This window comes from Oncorhynchus kisutch, linkage group LG12 (genome assembly GCF_002021735.2).
Source record: "Oncorhynchus kisutch isolate 150728-3 linkage group LG12, Okis_V2, whole genome shotgun sequence".
Lineage (NCBI taxonomy): Eukaryota > Metazoa > Chordata > Actinopteri > Salmoniformes > Salmonidae > Oncorhynchus > Oncorhynchus kisutch.
This window is the reverse complement of record NC_034185.2, coordinates 29,103,838-29,122,379: the sequence shown is the minus strand read 5'-3', so window position 1 is coordinate 29,122,379 and position 18,542 is coordinate 29,103,838. Positions and strand designations below refer to the sequence as shown.

At 43.6% G+C, this 18,542-nt stretch overlaps 1 protein-coding gene across 6 annotated transcripts in view; it reads right to left on the bottom strand.

Annotated features, from left to right (window-relative positions):
* syne2a (spectrin repeat containing, nuclear envelope 2a) overlaps window positions 1-18,542 on the bottom strand; it is a 204,854-nt gene that overhangs the window by 29,027 nt on the left and 157,285 nt on the right. For 5 of the 6 annotated variants that reach the window (XM_031837347.1, XM_031837346.1, XM_031837349.1 and 2 more), the window contains 6 exons: window positions 14,981-15,215; window positions 13,353-13,547; window positions 8,917-9,042; window positions 6,568-6,723; window positions 997-1,155; window positions 201-367 (listed from right to left, as the gene is read on the bottom strand). In XM_031837347.1, coding sequence (XP_031693207.1) covers window positions 201-367; window positions 997-1,155; window positions 6,568-6,723; window positions 8,917-9,042; window positions 13,353-13,547; window positions 14,981-15,215 — 1,038 coding nt within the window. The remainder of the gene's footprint in view (window positions 1-200; window positions 368-996; window positions 1,156-6,567; window positions 6,724-8,916; window positions 9,043-13,352; window positions 13,548-14,980; window positions 15,216-18,542) is intronic. The other variant, XM_020496695.2, reaches the window with a different exon arrangement.

Sequence of the window (18,542 nt, the reverse complement as noted above, 5' to 3'; positions counted from 1 at the left end):
CTAGGGGATTCAAACTAGAGACCTTTCCATTCCGAGGACCAACACTCTAACCGATTAGGTTATCTGCTGCTAGTAGCAGTAGCCTGTGTGGGTATGAATCCCGGCTCTTCTCTCCATCTCCCCTTCATTTCATACGGTCTCTGTCATTAGAAATCAATTTTTAAAAACCTGAGCCCAGTTTCTAAATATGCTAGCCTCACCTGGCCTCTATGTGGTGGAAGAGGTGCTGCCAACGGTCCCTGGCGTCCCTCAGGGTGCCGTGGAGCTGGGCCTGCTTGGCCTGGTCGCTGGCCAGCATCAGCTGCTCCCCCAGCTTCTTGAGGTGGCTTTTGTTCTCACTGAACAGGTTGATCTCCTCCATACAGTCCTATGAAGAAGAAGAAGTTGAAGAAAAATACTTTTCTTTTCAGATCACCGAAATCTGTCTTTTGCTTTCAAGGAGAGGGAGCAGACTACCAAACCTGGGTCAAATATATATTTCAAATAATGTACTTTCAGCTACATCAAGTGCATTTCAAATATGTATTTACAACAGATAGAATTAAGATCCTACATCTGTGTATAATTCTATGGACCCAGCATGGTCTGCAAGGTAAGGTAAACTGCGTATCCATTCCAAACATGCTTTGTTTCAGTTTGAGAAGACAGTTATTTTTTTCTTGAAAGAATGGATTGTGACCAGGATTGTAGTGGAGCAAAAACACCCTCTATGTGCCTTTTTACATTGTAAAAAGCAATTTCACAAAACTAAATTGGCAATGTTAGCATTTGTTTTTTACGTTGTCCCATTGTTGGTCAACTCAACCAGCATAAAGCATTTTCCCAAAGATGTTTGCCACTATGTCGCCAATTGTAAGTGACAATTTTATATACGGTTTACATCTTAGGATATGTCCTAAAATGTGCACTGTACCCCAGTTACCTCTTACCTCATTCAGTTTCACCACACCTGAGGTTGTTTCCTAAAATGTGCACCATACCCCAGTTTCCTCCTACCTTCTTCAGTTTCTCCACCATCTCCTCGAGGCTGAGGTCTCCGCTGTGCGACACCTTGTTCTCCATCTGGGTCAGCCAGTCGCACAGCTCCTTGTTCTTGTCGTTGAAGATGGTCCAGGCACTGAGCCGGTCGGCGATCTCCTGCCTGCGTAGGGATACCTGAGAAGAGAAGGGAGGGGGAGGGTGAGTATATGTTGCCCCATGTGAAACACTGGAATGTACCATGCATTCATGTATTAGGTTTCTTGACAGGGTGTCAAACTCAATTCCCAGTGCCTGCTGGATTCTGCACTTTGCAATTGAGTTCAAGGGAGCAACAGAAACCTACGTTAAGTGCGATCCTCGAGGACTGGATGTTGCTTGATAGACTAACAGGGGAAGGGATTGACAATCAAATACGGAAAAACATTGTGATGGGGGTCTTTCCTAGCCTGGTCCCAGATCGGTTTGTGCTTTCGCCTAATCATTTGCAAACATGGCATGACATTGAGGGTGTTGACATGATAGCACAAACAGACTGACACTCAAGCTAGGTCTTGCCCCTCCAGTCTGGAACTATATGGCCACCTCAATTTTAATGAATCATTTTAGCCACTTTAACAGCATTAACTGAAAGTTAAGTTAAATAATACCCTCAGTAATGTTATTCTGATTGACAAAAAAAACAGATCTCAGGTCCAAAATGCTATATTTTGTCAAGTTACTTCAACACCCAGACCATAACAGAAAAACCTGAGAAGTTGGCCACATTTAACACAAAAACAGGCACTGTCAACTAACTGTGTCACGCCTACTCCCGCTCCTGCTACTCATGTCGTCGGTTTACTAACAACCGGTCTTGGAAACCATCATTATGCACACCTGCACCCCATCATCATGCACACCTGGACTTCATCACCACCTTGATTACTTCCCCTTTATCTAGCACTCTGTACCCTCACTCATCAGGCAGTATTCGTTCTGTTTTCATGTCCAGGCGCGTCTCATCCTACACGGGAGTATTGCTCCATGTTCGTTATTATTAAACTCAACAACTGCACCTGCTTCCTGACTCCCTGCATCTCTGTTACAGAATACTGCCTCAAAATATGGAAGCAGCAGAAGAGGAAGACATCTACCAGATGATCGATGAACAGGGACATCTACTCCAACTCCACAATCAGCTGGCGCAACTGGGTGCGGCTATAGGTGAGGTCCTCCGCATCCTCCACTGCCTCGACACCACCCGAGAGGGTTCACCTCCAACTAGCGAAGGGCCTTCTACCAAGAATCGTCCCAGCGAGCCAGTCCCCCATCCTCCACAGCAGTCCACCCTGGTCAGCCATGCCCAACTGTTCCTCCCGGACAAATATGACTGGACTCCATCCAAATGCTGTGACTTCCTACAGTGCTCCCTCTATTTCGCCCAACGAGAGGTCCAAGGTTGCCACGGTAATTTCCCTGCTGCCCGGGGGTTGGTGCCCAGACCGCTGCGGAGTACACCCTCATCTTCCGGACTGTGGCAGCCTCCAGCAGATGGAATAAGCTGGCGCTACGCACCCTATTCCAAAGAGGACTGCGCAAGGAGGTCCAGACGGAGTTGGCATGCCGGGATGATAACCTTTCCTTGGACGCACACATCAATGGCCATCAGCCTGTACAACCTTCTTCGGGCACCAGCTCCTGGAGTGTCCGGGGCATCCCAACCCAAAGTCCACTGGGGCAGAGGGCCAGCCCGGTGATAATTCGTCTCCCGGGGTAGGCGTGAGTATTTCTTCAGCATATTCCGCCAAACACTTCCTGGTTTCCATTTCACGGGTGGGCTGTCCCTACGGCTCTAGTGAACACCGGTGCCTCAAAGAAATTTATTGACCAGGCCCTTGTCTCCTCCCTGAACATTACCTTGTATCTGCTCTCCTCTCCTTTTCCAGTCCAAGCCTTGGATAAACTACCATTGGGATTCAGCACCGTGGCTCCAACCGTGGCCCCCAATTCACGTCATGGGTATGGAAAGCCTTTTTGGAGAAGCTGGGGGTCACAGTAAGCCTCACTTCCGGGTACCGGCCTCAGTCTAACAGGTTTGAGAGGATGAACCAGGTACTGGGGAGGTTCCTGAGGAGTCACTGCCAGGACAGGCAGGGTTCTTTCTCTGGGCAGAGTACGCCCAGAATTCCTCTATTGCATCACTCCTCTATTGGGCTGACTCCCTTACAGTGTGTTCTGGGATATCAGCCAGCCCTGGCGCCATGGACCCCGAGCCAGACCGAAGCTCCTGCAGTGGATGAGTGGTTCAGGCACGCAGAAAAGTTTTGGAACGATGCCCTCGTGAGGCTCCAGCGCACTGTCAGAAGGAGCATGTGGATCACCACCGCAGTTAGGGTCCTGTGTTCCATCTGGCTCTCCACCAGAAACCTCTCACTCTGCCTGCCCTGTAAGAAGTCTGAGTCCCCGGGTTCGTGGGGCCGTTCAAGGTCCTCTGGAGGATCAACGAGGTGACATATAGATTAAAGCTCCCCTAACTACCGGATCTCACCCTCTTTTCATGTTTCCCTCAGGCCGGTGATTTCTGGTCCCTTGGTGGATTGCCACCCCCCACGACACCCCTCCTGACTCCCAACGTTGTGGGGGTTGGCTCCAGTACTTGGTGGACTGGGAGGGGTACGGTCCAGAGGAGCGGTGTTGGGTCCCGGTGGACGACATTCTAGATCCCAACATCATTCGAGATTTCCGATCTTCTCCATCCGGACTGGCCCACTCAGAGCCCTCGGAGCCACCCTCCTGGCCCGGCGACGTCCGGCGGCTGGAGTAGTGTGTCGGGGCGGTACTGTCACACCTACTCCCACTCTGGTGCATGACGCCCCCGGTTTTCTAACCACCGGTCCTGGCAACCCATCATTACGGACACCTGCACCCCATCATCATGCACGCAGGGACTTCATCACCACCTTGATTACTTCCCCTTTATTTAGCACTCTGTATCCTCACTCATCAGGCAGTATTGCTTCTGTTTTCATGTCCAGATGCTTCTCTTGTTTTGTATCACTCCATGTTCATTATTATTAAGCTGAATACCTGCATCTCCGTTAAACTGTGAGTGAGGTTGAGTCTAAATTGAAAAGGTAACACCATACAACGCAGGTTTGTTGAAAGTAGCCCATAAATAATACCCTGACGTGCCAAAGGACTTTGAAAATGCCAATCCAACTGGATTGGTTTTGTATCACTATGCGAGCAAGGTTTTCAGCTGTATTCTCCAGCTCCCATGCTATCGATGCCTATCAGTAAGGGGGCTACTTCAAGAGTGCTTTTGGCTACTAATGCAAAATTGTACAGGCCCAAAAGTGCTTGTGATAAAACCTGCTGTCTATTCCATTCCGTGAATAATCTAGTTCTACCAGAAGATATCATAAGTGGAAAGGCATGGTACAAATATCCTACAGTACATAGTCTTATTCCCAGTAAAGCAGCCGAATGCAAGTTTGACCCAGTTATATAAAGTTGGCTTGTTCCAGAAGTGTGGACCTCTGACACATTTCATTGTACATTGAAAAGCAACAAGGAAAATGAATTTCAGTGTGCTTTGTGAATTGACTGAGTTGAAATGGAATTGATCCCAACCGTTGTGTGTACCAGTTCAATATAAGGCAATGCAAATGCAAGAACCCTGGTGGACTCCCCATAATCAAGTAAATTGAGTGAGGCCTCAAGACAGTCAAGCTTGTTTTTGTAACATAAAATGAATATGGTCCATTTTCCTAATGAGAGCTTAATGTGATAATTATATTCCCATTACTCCACAAAGGAGGGGATGCTGATTGTTTGAGGTCAAAGAGCTTAACTGGCAGATATTGGTTCATTGGGTTGCCAATATTTAATTGTCTGTTCATTGTTTTGTTTTTCACAAGCGTGGCTCTTTCTCTCACTTAACTTACCATTGAGGCTTAAAATTCTTAATATTCCATTAGGAGCGGTTTCTATTGTGACCTGTCATACCCTGTGAGGAATTGCGTTGCCACCACAACAATAGGGGACAGGGGCTGTCTCCTGAAACACAGGCAGGCCACAGCCCTGGCTGGCCATCTGTCCCTCAGCCATTCCAGTGACTGGCTCCACCTGCAACCTGTTAGCCTTCTGGGGACGGCGCCATGTGTTGTGGGGACACTGTCATATAAGGGCTCCATTGTGGTTCTATGAAGCATATAAGCATGTATGTAATACAGAGACATGGAAATTGATCTCAAAATGCTTACTGTAGTGGATTGTAAAACAAAACCAAAGTGTGGATTGTAGTCACTCCTTGCCCATAGACTGCTTTCAAGGTAAGGAAACAAATGTCTAAATATGTCAAATGAATGAACTACCACTTGAGCCAATTTATAATAGCAATGCAACACTATCTTTTAAGGACAACTAATGGTTGCTGCCAGCTCTGTGTCCCCACAAGTGCACCAGTTTCAACAATTTCCCTAACAGGTTGCAAGTGGGGCAGTCACTGGAACCATGAGGGCACCATTGTTGCTCCAACAACAAGGACTAACGCGCAACAAGTTAGTCAACAGAAAAAAAACTAACAGCCATTTATACAAAAATGCTCTGTTTGTTTTTGATTTAAAGGGAGATGTAACTGTAGCTTGGAATACTGACCTCTGCTCAGCTAAACACCTCCATTCACCATTGTTAAAACTAGTCTGCATGGGAATTTAACTTAGTTAGTAACAGTAACAAATTCAGTTACAAACTCCAACAGAGGCATTCAAATCACTCACGTGCTGCGGACATTTCGTCTTACAATCAGTAATAGACAAATTCAGTTACAAACCCCAACAGAACTATGAATGACCTTTTGACCACAGCGTTCAAAATGCCCATGTGCTTGTATCAGGACCCAATTAGGTCTCAAAACAATCAAACTAAATCCTGCCCCCCCCACAAAAAAACAGTAAATCTTTCTCTCACTGACAAAGATGTACTGTACATCATTAGTAAAATATTATACCACATGAGAGCACAAATACTAATGTCTCTTACAGAGGCATTCAGAACCTCAACCCCTGAAACACAGTATGTGCAAATAACTATTGAGGAGATATTAAAAGGGCACACTGGAAATGTCAAATGTTCAACACTATCTAATGTCAAACTCTTAAATCTTAAGCAGAAATAGAAACACTACATTTTCAAATAATATTTTGGGGAAATGCAAGTATCGAATGTATTTTTGCTGGCCAGTAGTGGCATCCCATTCAGCCACTTGTCAGTTTTTCCCTCCATTCCATGCTGCTCCAATTGTCTTGTTGCACTGCCATGAATGAGTGTGTTTTGTGTGTGTCTCCACTCGCTGGACACACATTCACCGGTCAAAGCCCCAGTAGTGGAGGAGCCTTTTGTGTGGCCAGAACATAGCTAGTGACTACTCTATTTTATATCTCTACCTTCCCTCCCTCTCATCCACTTTCACTCTCTCAAATAAAATCAGTCTTCCTCTCTCTCTAACACACACACTGACAGACCGACATCTTACTTCTCTTTCCCTACATCTCTCTCTCTCTCTCTCTCTCTCTCTCTCTCTCTCTCCATCCATGCCCCTCTCACCTTTAGACAGAGTTCCTCCCACTGGCAGTGCAGCTGCTCCACCTGTCCTTGTAGTAGGGTAGCATCCCCGGCCAAGATGTACTGGGACAGATCCGTCTTCATGGTGGACAACTCCTTCACTCCACCAGCCCACAACTCCAGAGAGGCCTCGTTCTCCTGCATAACACACACACAAGTACACAACACACACACCACTGACCGGTCAGGCACCCCGGCGCTGTATTAAGTGCATACTAGTCGAGTACGTGTGTGTTTCTCTCTCTCTGTCTCTGTATGTGTGTCTCTCTCTCTTTCTCTCAAGGATTATGGGAGGGGGGAGGGGAGCAAGGGGATAACTGGGAGGGGAGAGGAGGGAAGTGAAGGGGGGAAGGGAGAGGGGGGAAAGAGGGAAACAGAGGGGAGTGTAGGAAACTCATAATAGTGGGACTCAGTGGGTGGCAGGATAATGGGAGCCCCCAAAACCTGTTGGTAACTCTAGCTCCTCTGTGAGTGCCTGAAAAAAACACTCAATCAATTCACTTTCCCCCAGTCAAATTCAAACAACTTTTTCTGGCATGACAAGAGTGATACCCGACACAGCAATGATTTTCCATAGCTGCAGTGATGAAATTACAAACCCAAACAAGCAAATGTGTGTGCTAAGAAAGCCGAAGAAGGTGTATTAGAGACAAGAAGAAAATACCATGTCTCTCCTCGTATCTTAGAGCGTGTCCCAAATGGGGCCCATCTCCTTATATAATGCAGTACTTTTGACCAGAGCCTTATGGACCCTGGTCAAAAGTAATACATTATAGGGTATAGTGTACCATTTGGGATGTGACTAAACACTTATTTACCCTTTTTTTCCTCCTTTTCCTACATCGTTTTTTCTTCTTTTTTTCCCCCTTGCCTTATTATGTAAAGTGTGTTGAGACCCATGGACAATGCACTTTAAATAAACCTGATTGCACTTGACTTGACTATCTTTGCCACTGTTATCCTCATTCTTCACAATAGAAGTACCTCTCCAATGAGACCTTGATTAACAGCCGCCCACAAAATGAGATTAAAGGGTTAGTTCACTCAAAAACGATATTTGAGTGTTTTGTTCATTAGTGCACTGTTAATATAATCCCAAAACGTTGTGCAGGTTTCATATGATGCGAAACACTCTGTTCTGAAAGTACTCTACCTTGAAAACTTGACTGCAGACATGCACATTTTTGTAGATTGTATTAACAGTGGACGATTGAGCAAAATATTAAATATATTTTTGAGTGAACTATCCTTTTAAGTCAGGTCTGAGGTACTGCTATTCCGCAGAATTGAAATAAAACAGTATTACATTGTATCTAGATGTTTGATTTTATCATTATCAATGTCTTGGCAATTTCTATGTCAGTCAGCACATTTCCATTCACAGTTTTTATACGAGTAAAGTCATACCGTATAAAACAATAATGACAGCTGTGATGTAAACAGAAACTTTCGGTACAATTTTATGAATGCCGACAGATCATTTGCGATCAGTGGGATCTTTTTGTATCGGTAAAATGTATTATGCAAGAAATGTCAGTGGAAACGCCTTTATGAGTCACCCGATGATGATATGGTGTGTGATCCAACCAGACAACTTAGAAACCATGCAGTTTATTAGGCTACAGATGACATACATGATGATGAACTTCACAGGGTGGTGAAAGCGCAAGGGGATGAGCTTGATGCTCCTTTCAAATAAACATTGAGGGTCTTATTATGGAAAAATGATGATCGATGACAAATAAAAATATTATCGCTCTTGTACATAATAGGCTAATCTCATCATGTATAGCCTACCCGCACAGGATCTGTTGTTGGCTAGAGCACACATGTCATGACCAAAGTAGGCACATACATTTGCTATTTAACGCAACAGTTTTGGTGACAAAACTATCACTCTATGAAAGTTACATGAAAATACATTTTTTTGTTTGCACTACCTCATCACACCCTGATCGCACCAAGTCCGTTTGGTGTAAACACACCTCTGGTGGGTAAGTACGCATATTTTCTTTATGCTGATTTTAGATTATTCGCATAAAAATTGGTTGCGAATTGGTTGGAAACCTAGCTAGTGTTACTCACCTAATGACTTACCTCAAGAGGTTAAAATCCACCCACACAGAGAGATACTAATATACACAGCTCAATATCACAAAGTGGGATGCACACACACACGCAGTTGCATGTAAGCACACACAGACACACACTTGCAGGTATGTACGCTCACTGGCATGCGTGTCTCCACGCAACACACACGCAACACACACACACACACACACACACACACACATACACACACATCCAGATCCAGATCCAGAAGGTAGTCACCTCTGTGAGCTTCTCTTCACCCTGTAGCTCCTCCAGCCTCTCTGGCAGCGGTTGCTTCAGCCTGTCCCTGAGCTCGTCCAGTTTGTGTGCGCTGTCGACTAGTCTGACTTGAAAGTGGCCCCAATTCTACAAGATATAGAGAAGGTAAATTTAACAATCTTATTGACAGTATTAGTTTACAGTCCAGTTCAGCAAAAAACAAATTGAATAGCGTGACTTAGGTAAATTATATTATTCTATGGGCAAAAAGGGTTCCCAGAAATAGACAGGTCACACCTCTCCACATCCACAATCAAAAGTTTCAAATGCATTTTCTGAATATACCACTAAGACACAAATGTTACCCCAACTCTAATCAAATATTCAGTCACACATTTGATTGGTGTGTATTTCCCTTTCTATAATGACAATTAGCTATCTCTATTTCAGACATTGTCTTAGCCTGATTCCACTATTGTGCTTGTGTCACGGCCTGGTCGGTTTCACCTGTTCCTGTGATTGTCTCCCCCCCCTCCAGGTGTCGCTTATTTTCCCCAGTGTATTTATCCCTGTGTTTCCTGTCTCTCTGTGTCAGTTCATCTTGTATGTTTAGTCAAGACAACCAGCGTATTTTTCCCGTACTCCTTTTCTATTCGTTTTTATAGTCTTCCCGGTTCTGACCCCTGTACCTATTGGACTCTGATCTGGTTTTGACCTTCTACATGTACACGACCACTCTCTTGCCTACCCCTTTTTGGATTAATAAACATTGTAAGACTCCAACCATCTGCCTCCTGTGTCTGCATCTGGGTCTCGCCTTAATAGCTTGGGGATTTCCCATTCACCGGGGCTGACATAAACTCTTTGACTTGGACTCCTAAATCTGCCTCCTGTGTCTGCATCTGGGTCTCGTCTATATAGCTTGGGGATTTCCCATTCACCGGGGCTGACATAAACTCTTTGACTTGGCCTCCTGAATACCTATTTAGTGCACTACTTTTGACCAGGACCCATAGGGCTCTGGTAAAAAGTATAATGCCTTCAAAAAGTATTCATACCCCTTGACTTATTCCATATTTTGTTGTGTTACAGCCTGAAATCAAAATTTACTAAATGTATATTTTTTTACACATGCAAAGTGTAAACATGTTTTTAGAAATGTTTGCTAATTTGTGGAAAATGTCACAGCAGTCCGTGACCGGGAGTCCCATGAGGCGGCGCACAATCGTCCAAGGTTCGTCCGGGTTAGGGGATGGTTTGGCCGGCCCAGGATTTCCTTGTCCTACCGCGCTCTAGCAACCCCTTGTGGCGGGCAGGGCACCTGCAAGCTGACCTCGAACGTGAGTTGTACGGTGTTTCCTCCGACACATTGGTGCGGCTGGCTTCCGAGTTAATCAAGCAGTGTGTCAAGAAGCAGTGCGGTTTGGCAGGGTTGTGTTTTCGGGGACGCATGGCTCTCGACCTTCGCCTTTCCAGAGTCCGTATGGGAGTTGCAGCGATGAGACAAGACTGTAACTACCAATTGGATATTATGATATTGGTGAGAAAAAAAGGGGTAAAAATACAAAAAAAATGTTAACTCCTCAGTTGGATCAAAAACATTGTCACAGCCAAAACTCGAACTGCTTTAAAGTCACCATTGGCCTCATGGGGAAATCCCTGAGCGGTTTCCTTCCTCTCTGGCAATGGAGTTAGGAAGGACGCCTGTATCTTTGTAGTGATTGGGTGTATTGATAACCAATCCAAAGTGTAATTCATAACTTCACCATTCTCAATAGATGGGTTAGCTGACAACGTCTCAAAAATGATGTGCATGTTTCCATGGGGCAGAAGTCAACATGTTGTTGTGATTCTGGATGGTCAGACTGCTAACAAGAATGACAGGAAACTGACATGTAGGGGATTGTAAGTGGCTCGTTTTAGCTCATTTAATCTTGTTCTTGATACCATGTCTTGTTTGTAGGTGTTTTCACTGATTTCATGTCAATGTTAATGTGGCTAAAATGAGCTAGATAACTATCCAACAACTGTAACGATGTATTTGAGAGAAGTGCTCATTGTGCAAATATATTTATGTTTCAATAAACATTGGAGACAAAATATGGCTTACATGTTGCCAACCATGTCTGTTTCGCTACATAGTTGCACATGAGTCGGTTCTGTTGCTAAACAACCATCCCCTATAAAGGTGCCCTTCTTTGCAAGGCATTGTAAAACATTATTATTGGACACAGAGTGAGTACATGCAGCTTATTATGTGACTTGTAAAGCAAGTTGTTAGGCTTGCCATAACAAAGGGATTGAATACTTATTGACTTAAGACATTTCAGCTTTTCATTTAAAAACATATATATATATTTCTAAAAACATAATTCCACTTTGACATTATGGGCTATTGTTTGTAAGCCAGTGACACAACATCTCAATTTTATGTGGAAAAAAGTCTGTGTGTGTGAATACTTTCTGAAGGCATTGTAGTGTACTATATAGGGAATTGGGTGTCATTTTGGACACAACACTTAACTTGGCCTCCGTGGCTTCTGCTTTCACGCAGATCCTATGGAAGGGGTTCACACAACTAACCTGACCCCCCAGGGGGTCGTAAACAACACTCACAGATGAGGTCATAATGGTTCCAACAGACAGCAACAAGTGTGAGTAGTCACTAGATGGCCACTTAGAAGGGTATAATTTGGTTTGCATGGGGTTTTCAAAGGGATGGGATTATGGTTAGGGTAAAAGTTTGTGTTTATGGTGGTTGAAATCGTGTTTGTGGTTATGAGGTGCGATACTTGTACCCTTTCTAGCATTGCCGGATAGCAAAGACTCAAAGCAAGCCCCTTTCGAGGCTCACAACTGCCTCTGTGTCACAGCAACAACCAATCAGATTCAGCAGCCTGAGGGGTGTGGTTTCATCCATCCTTTAAGACAGAGGTAAAGGAACCGCTCCTAAATTGACTTCAGGTTCAAATCTAGGATCAGCTTGCCATCTCCCAAATCCTAGCTACAGACTTTACGGTGAAAACTGCAAAACTGACTTTACATCATCATCTCGGGAAAATGTCATCCTAAACTGTAGTGACAACTTTAAGGGCTGGTTTCCCAGACACAGATTAGGCCTAGAACTGGACTGAAAAGTGCTTTCAATGAGAATCTCCTCTTCTTAGTCCAGAACTAGGCTTAATCTGTGTCTGGAAAATCAGCCCTAATTTTCTCTCTATGAAATGTTTTGTAAAATTAGAATTGGAAATGTCAGTTTACTTCCTGAAATGACTGAATTGAAATGGATGGAATTGAGCCCAACCCAGATGGTGGTAGCAGTAGTGATGGACCATACCGTGCCCAATATTCTGTATTTCTCAGGGTTAGCTGGCAACTGTAAAATTTACTTTGATTTGATGATGGTGGTAGTGGGTAGTGTTAGGTGGCAGTCAGTTAGAGATTTTGTGTCCGAAAATGATCTATTGTGCCAGTAGGATTCAGTCATCCGTTGATGGATGATGGATGATGGACAACGGACAAGATGGCCAGACATTAACCATTTTTCAAGTAGGCAACTTGCTGCCGAAAAATATTTGAGTTGAAGTTGAGTTTTGATGGAAATACACAGACAATTGTGAATGCATTATATACAATTTCATCCGTGTTATTGCGTCGCTGTGTGGCCTTAACCGTAGCTGGCAGCTGGCCCCTGCATGGATTATGGTTAGATTAGGCTTGCTCTTTGATGGCCTTGGCTGTTAGGGGGCTTTCACTGGGCAGTGCACAGATACAGTACATGGTATGTGGGTCAACTGCAGCTAACAGACATTCAAATCACACAGACAGCCAACCCCCAGCCCGACTCATAAAGAAGGGGGTTTTGGTGCTTGTACTGAAGAACATGGGGTAAAAAGAGAGAGGGGGTGGAGAGAGAGAGGAGAGAGAGAGGAGAGAGTGGAGAGAGAGGAGAGAGTGGAGAGAGAGGAGAGAGAGAGAGAGAGAATAAGAGATGTGTCATAATTACATATCATTTTAGAGATCCTCCGTCTAAATCATAATCTTCCCTATCAGATAAATTGGAATCCTTGTCTATCGTGAAAGAACAAAAGAAGGTCTGCTCTTTTTGCATTCTTTTTACATTCTGTCTTTTTGTTTCAAAATAATCTATTATTGGTCGACCCAATAAGGATAATTTCTGAAAAATATTTCTGTCCAGTTAGTGGAACACTTTTGGGTCAATAGCAAGCTCAGAGGCAAAAGTTCTGTGTATCCTCTTTAACAGTTTATTTTTTATTTTTTTCTTGCACTGATTTTGAAGTTTATGACGATGATATTTGTTTAGCTTATTTGCTTCATAAAATGCACTGATTGCACTGCTAAATGCCAAAAAAGTTAAAAATGACTACAATGTAAAATTAGCGCTCACGTTCAAGTGCTTCCAAGAGATTGATTGGCTAATTGATTGACTGATATACCTGAACAACAGTTTCTAGCAGGATTCTCCTTTCTCCCAGTAGCTGCCTGGCGTGGTCCCAGGACTCCTGCAAGGTCTGTAACTCTGTCTGTAGCTGGGCCTGTGTCTGTAGCTCTGCCATGGAGGATAGCAGCCTGCCTGTCTCTAGAGTGTGTCTGTAGAAGCCGTTGTGTTGGGCGAGAGTCTCTTCAGCACGCTGAAGAGGGGAGACAAAGTGGTCTGAGTTACTGTATAGTTTCACCTATGATGGGTTAGCATCTGTTAGCCTATTTAACAGAGGGGAGACAAAGCGGTATGAGTTACTGTATAGTTTCATCTATGATGGGTTAGCATCTGTTAGCCTATTTAACAGAGGGGAGACAAAGCAGTCTGAGTTACTGTATAGTTTCACCTATGATGGGTTAGCATCTGTTAGCCTATTTAACAGAGGGGAGACAAAGCAGTCTGAGGTACTGTATAGTTTCACCTATGATGGGTTAGCATCTGTTAGCCTATTTAACAGAAGGGAGACAAAGCGGTCTGAATTACTGTATAGTTTTACCTATGATGGGTTAGCATCTGTTAGCCTATTTAACAGAGGGCAGACAAAGCGGTCTGAGTTACTGTATAGTTTCATCTATGATGGGTTAGCATCTGTTAGCCTATTTAACAGAGGGGAGACAAAGCGGTCTGAGTTACTGTATAGTTTTACCTATGATGGGTTAGCATCTGTTAGCCTATTTAACAGAGGGCAGACAAAGCGGTCTGAGTTACTGTATAGTTTCATCTATGATGGGTTAGCATCTGTTAGCCTATTTAACAGAGGGGAGACAAAGCGGTCTGAGTTACTGTATAGTTTCATCTATGATGGGTTAGCATCTGTTAGCCTATTTAACAGAGGGGAGACAAAGCAGTCTGAGTTACTGTATAGTTTCACCTATGATGGGTTAGCATCTGTTAGCCTATTTAACAGAGGGGAGACAAAGCAGTCTGAGTTACTGTATAGTTTCATCTATGATGGGTTAGCATCTGTTAGCCTATTTAACAGAGGGGAGACAAAGCGGTCTGAGTTACTGTATAGTTTTACCTATGATGGGTTAGCATCTGTTAGCCTATTTAACAGAGGGCAGACAAAGCGGTCTGAGTTACTGTATAGTTTCACCTATGATGGGTTAGCATCTGTTAGCCTATTTAACAGTAGAAGGTGTTACTTTTTATTTTATTGTTTCATATTATTCGATTTGTATGTTGTTGTTCTTCATCCCAGTATTGTGTTTAGACCAAGCTTGGGGATGAGTTGGAGCCGCCAGAGGTTTGTTGGGGATGGGGGGTGGGAAGGGTGGGAGGTGAAATGGTTCAAAAATGGATTGTACTGATAGTGACTCAATACAACAACAAAACAATCTAAAAATGATTTAACACTATGTTCAACAGCATATATCAAAAACCTCTCTTTTAGTGTATCAAGTTGTGGAATGAAAATAAACAGCAGCTAAAATGTGTTGTGCACTGCGGTACTCCAAAATCACATACATGTTTAGAAACAGCAAATATTGCCCTGGTAGCTCTGAATTAACACAGTCTCTATTAAAATGGAATGACCATTCATCACAGATAATTTATTTAATTATATTTAAATGATGTTCTCACCCCCAAGTCCTCCAGGGAACATGGTAGCTGCTGCAGAGTGCAGAGGGCCTGAGCAGCAGAAGGAAGTAAGGTCTCCACATCTCTCAGCAGCCCCCCTAGCCTCCTCACACCCCGGGTGTAGAACCGCCACTGGCCCAGCCGTTCCTGCACCAGGCTACTTCGCTGCTGTGCCACACTAACAATCCGCTGCCATCGCTCTCTCATGTGGGCGAGCTTTAGGGTGAGGTCAGGCCTGCTTGGAGGGGAGGAGAGTAGAGGGGGAGAGAAGGAAGGGGGAGGAAAGAATAAGATAGGAGGGCAGAGGAGAGGGGAAGGAGAGAATAAGATAGGAGGGCAGAGGAGAGGGGAAGGAGAGGAAAGGGGGAGGAAAAGAGAGAAAATGAGGGCAGAGGTGAGGAGAAGAGATAATCAACCATGGTTGATGGCAACAGTATTTTCTGGTCATTTACACCATATAAGGATAACTAGCGAGCACATCACTGAAATACATTACCCCAAAGTGCCCCATTTTTATTGTTTAAAATTGGTAATTTATGCATTTATCCATAAAAAACTATCCAACTGGAGGGTATATTGATCTCTCTCATCATATGCTTAGTCAACAAGCAAAACAAAACTGTCATCCAGCAAAACCGAAGAGAAGCTGCCGTCCAAACATTCTAACACTATGGGTGGAGAAACCGAGGGAGAATACCCCACTTCATTCTCCAGGGACAACAGTGCTCTGTTGGCAACCATGATTGAGCAACTGAAGAAGCTCAATTTGATCTCTGGGGTATTGGCAGAAATTTAGGCCCTAAGATGATCTATGGAGTTCCACAAGAAATGAATCCCGGAGGTAAGGGCAGAAAATGTAACCCTTCGAGCCACAGTAGCGACCCTCCAAACTACAACAAATACACTCCAGGATGACAATAAATAAATGAAGGCGGCAATACAAGACTTAAAATGCAGAAACATTGTCATCATGGGGGTGGAAGAGGAGGAAAAAGAAGACTACCTGGAAAAATGATGGAGGAAGAGGTGGCAAATGTGGACTACCAAAGGGCACATCGGCTTGGTAGGAAGGTTCTCAACAAACTGAAACTAACCCACTAAAATAAGAAAGTGGCAGTTCTGGAAAGAGGAAGGGAACTGAAGGGAACAATTTTCTCTATCAATGAGCTGGTGAAATACTGGTGAAATCATATGATAGGAGGTGCATACTGTGCCGTATTCTAAAACACCACAGGGACAGAAAGTATAACCCTGCCGTACTGAGCCAGTAATTCCCAATTAGGCATACACAAGACTACATATTTATTTTACAATCTCTCTCTCTCAATAGGCCTACATTTGCATTCTCGCGAACAGTCCCCCCCTCATCATGTCTGGATGGAAATTCACTAAAATGATATCAGACTGAATGCCTTTCCATTAAGAAGTATATTAGCAGGGCTAAGTGGCAGGCTATCGATGCGGTGCCGATACAGCAACAATTGTACATTGCTGGAGATGAGCTAGTAGGCTATTGGAAGACACATTTATTTTTATTAGTGATATTGTGTTACAAGTTATTTATTAGGTTACTATTCAGAGCAACTCACAGCTGATTGTCATTTAAGGAATAGGCAAATGGGACACAAATGGATTGGAAGCAGAGTCCTTTGGTGAAGGACAATCCAATCAAATTTAGTTTGTCACATTCTTCGTAAACAACAGGTGTAGACTAACAGTAAAATGCTAACTTACGGGCCCTTCCCAACAACGCAGAGAGAAAACAAGAGAAATAATAGAACAAAAATAACACGAGGAATAAATACACGATGAGTAACAATAACTTGGCTATATACATGGGGTACAAGTACTGAGTTGATGTGCAGGGTATGAAGTTATTGAGGTAGATATGTACACATAGGTAGGGATAAAGTGACTAGGCAGCAGGATAGATAATAAACAGTAGCATTAGCATATGTGAGGAGTCAAAAGAGTTAGTGTAAAAAGGGTAAATGCAGATAGTCCGGGTTAACTATTTAAAGTGGAACTGACAGTGTTTTACCAACATTAAATCTTATTAAAATCATGTACACCCCCAGGAGGAATATGATACCTTTTTCTAGTACATTTCCTGAGACGTGAGCACTTAGTTATGGTCATTTTCAAGTACCTTTATAGAATGTGTAGAGTGACGTAGAGTAAGGCATTTATGAAAATGTTATAACAATATAGAGTGGGAAAGCTGCCGTGCATTTGGACAATTAATAGACACTGCAGCAAATAAAACCTAATAGCCAATCAGAGCTAGAGTAGGCCTATATATAAATAAGGCATTTTACACACTGGCCTGCCATCATTCAATTCGAACTTGACTGTGTGTTTAAGGGCAGAAGCAACAGCACAACTTTACATCATTAGAAAGCCACAAAATACACCTGAGTGGATATTTGCAAATACTGTATGTAAATACAGTGGCGCAAAAAAGTATTTAGTCAGCCATCAATTGTGCAAGTTCTCCCACTTAAAAAGATGAGAGAGGCCTGTAATTCATCATAGGTACACTTCAACTATGACAGACAAAATGAGAAAATAAAATCCAGAAAATCACATTGTAGGATTTTTTATGAATTTATTTGCAAATTATGGTGGAAAATAAGTATTTGGTCAATAACAAAAGTTTCTCAATACTTTGTTATATACCCTTTGTTGGCAATGACAGAGGTCAAACGTTTTCTGTAAGTCTTCACAAGGTTTTCACACACTGTTGCTGGTATTTTGGCCCATTCCTCTATGCAGATCTCCTCTAGAGCAGTGATGTTTTGGTCCTGTTGCTCCAGGACCTTGAAATGCTTCTTACGAAGCCACTCCGTTGCCCGGTCGGTGTGTTTGGGATCATTGTCATGCTGAAAGACCCAGCCACGTTTAATCTTCAATGCCCTTGCTGATGGAAGGAGGTTTTCACTCAAAATCTTACGATACATGGCCCCATTCATTCTTTACTTTACACGGATCAGTTGTCCTGGTCCCTTTGCAGAAAAACAGCCCCAAAGCATAATGTTTCCACCCCCATGCTTCACAGTAGGTATGGTGTTCGGATGCAACTCAGCATTCTTTGTCCTCCAAACACGACAAGTTTAGTTTTTACCAAAAAGTTATATTTTGGTTTCATCTGACCATATGACATTCTCCCAATCTTCTTCTGGATCATCCAAATGCTCTCTAGCAAACTTCAGATGGGCCTGGACATGTACTGGCTTAAGCAGGGGGACACATCTGGCACTGCAGGATTTGAGCCCCTGGCGGCGTAGTGTGTTACTGATGGTAGGCTTTGTTACTTTGGTCCCAGCTCTCTGCAGGTCATTCACTAGGTCCCCCCGTGTGGTTCTGGGATTTTTGCTCACCGTTCTTGTGATAATTTTGACCCCACGGGGTGAGATCTTGCGTGGAGCCCCAGATGGAGGGAGATTATCAGTGGTCTTGTATGTCTTCCATTTCCTAATAATTGCTCCCACAGTTGATTTCTTCAAACCAAGGTGCTTACCTATTGCAGATTCAGTCTTCCCAGCCTGGTGCAGGTCTACAATAT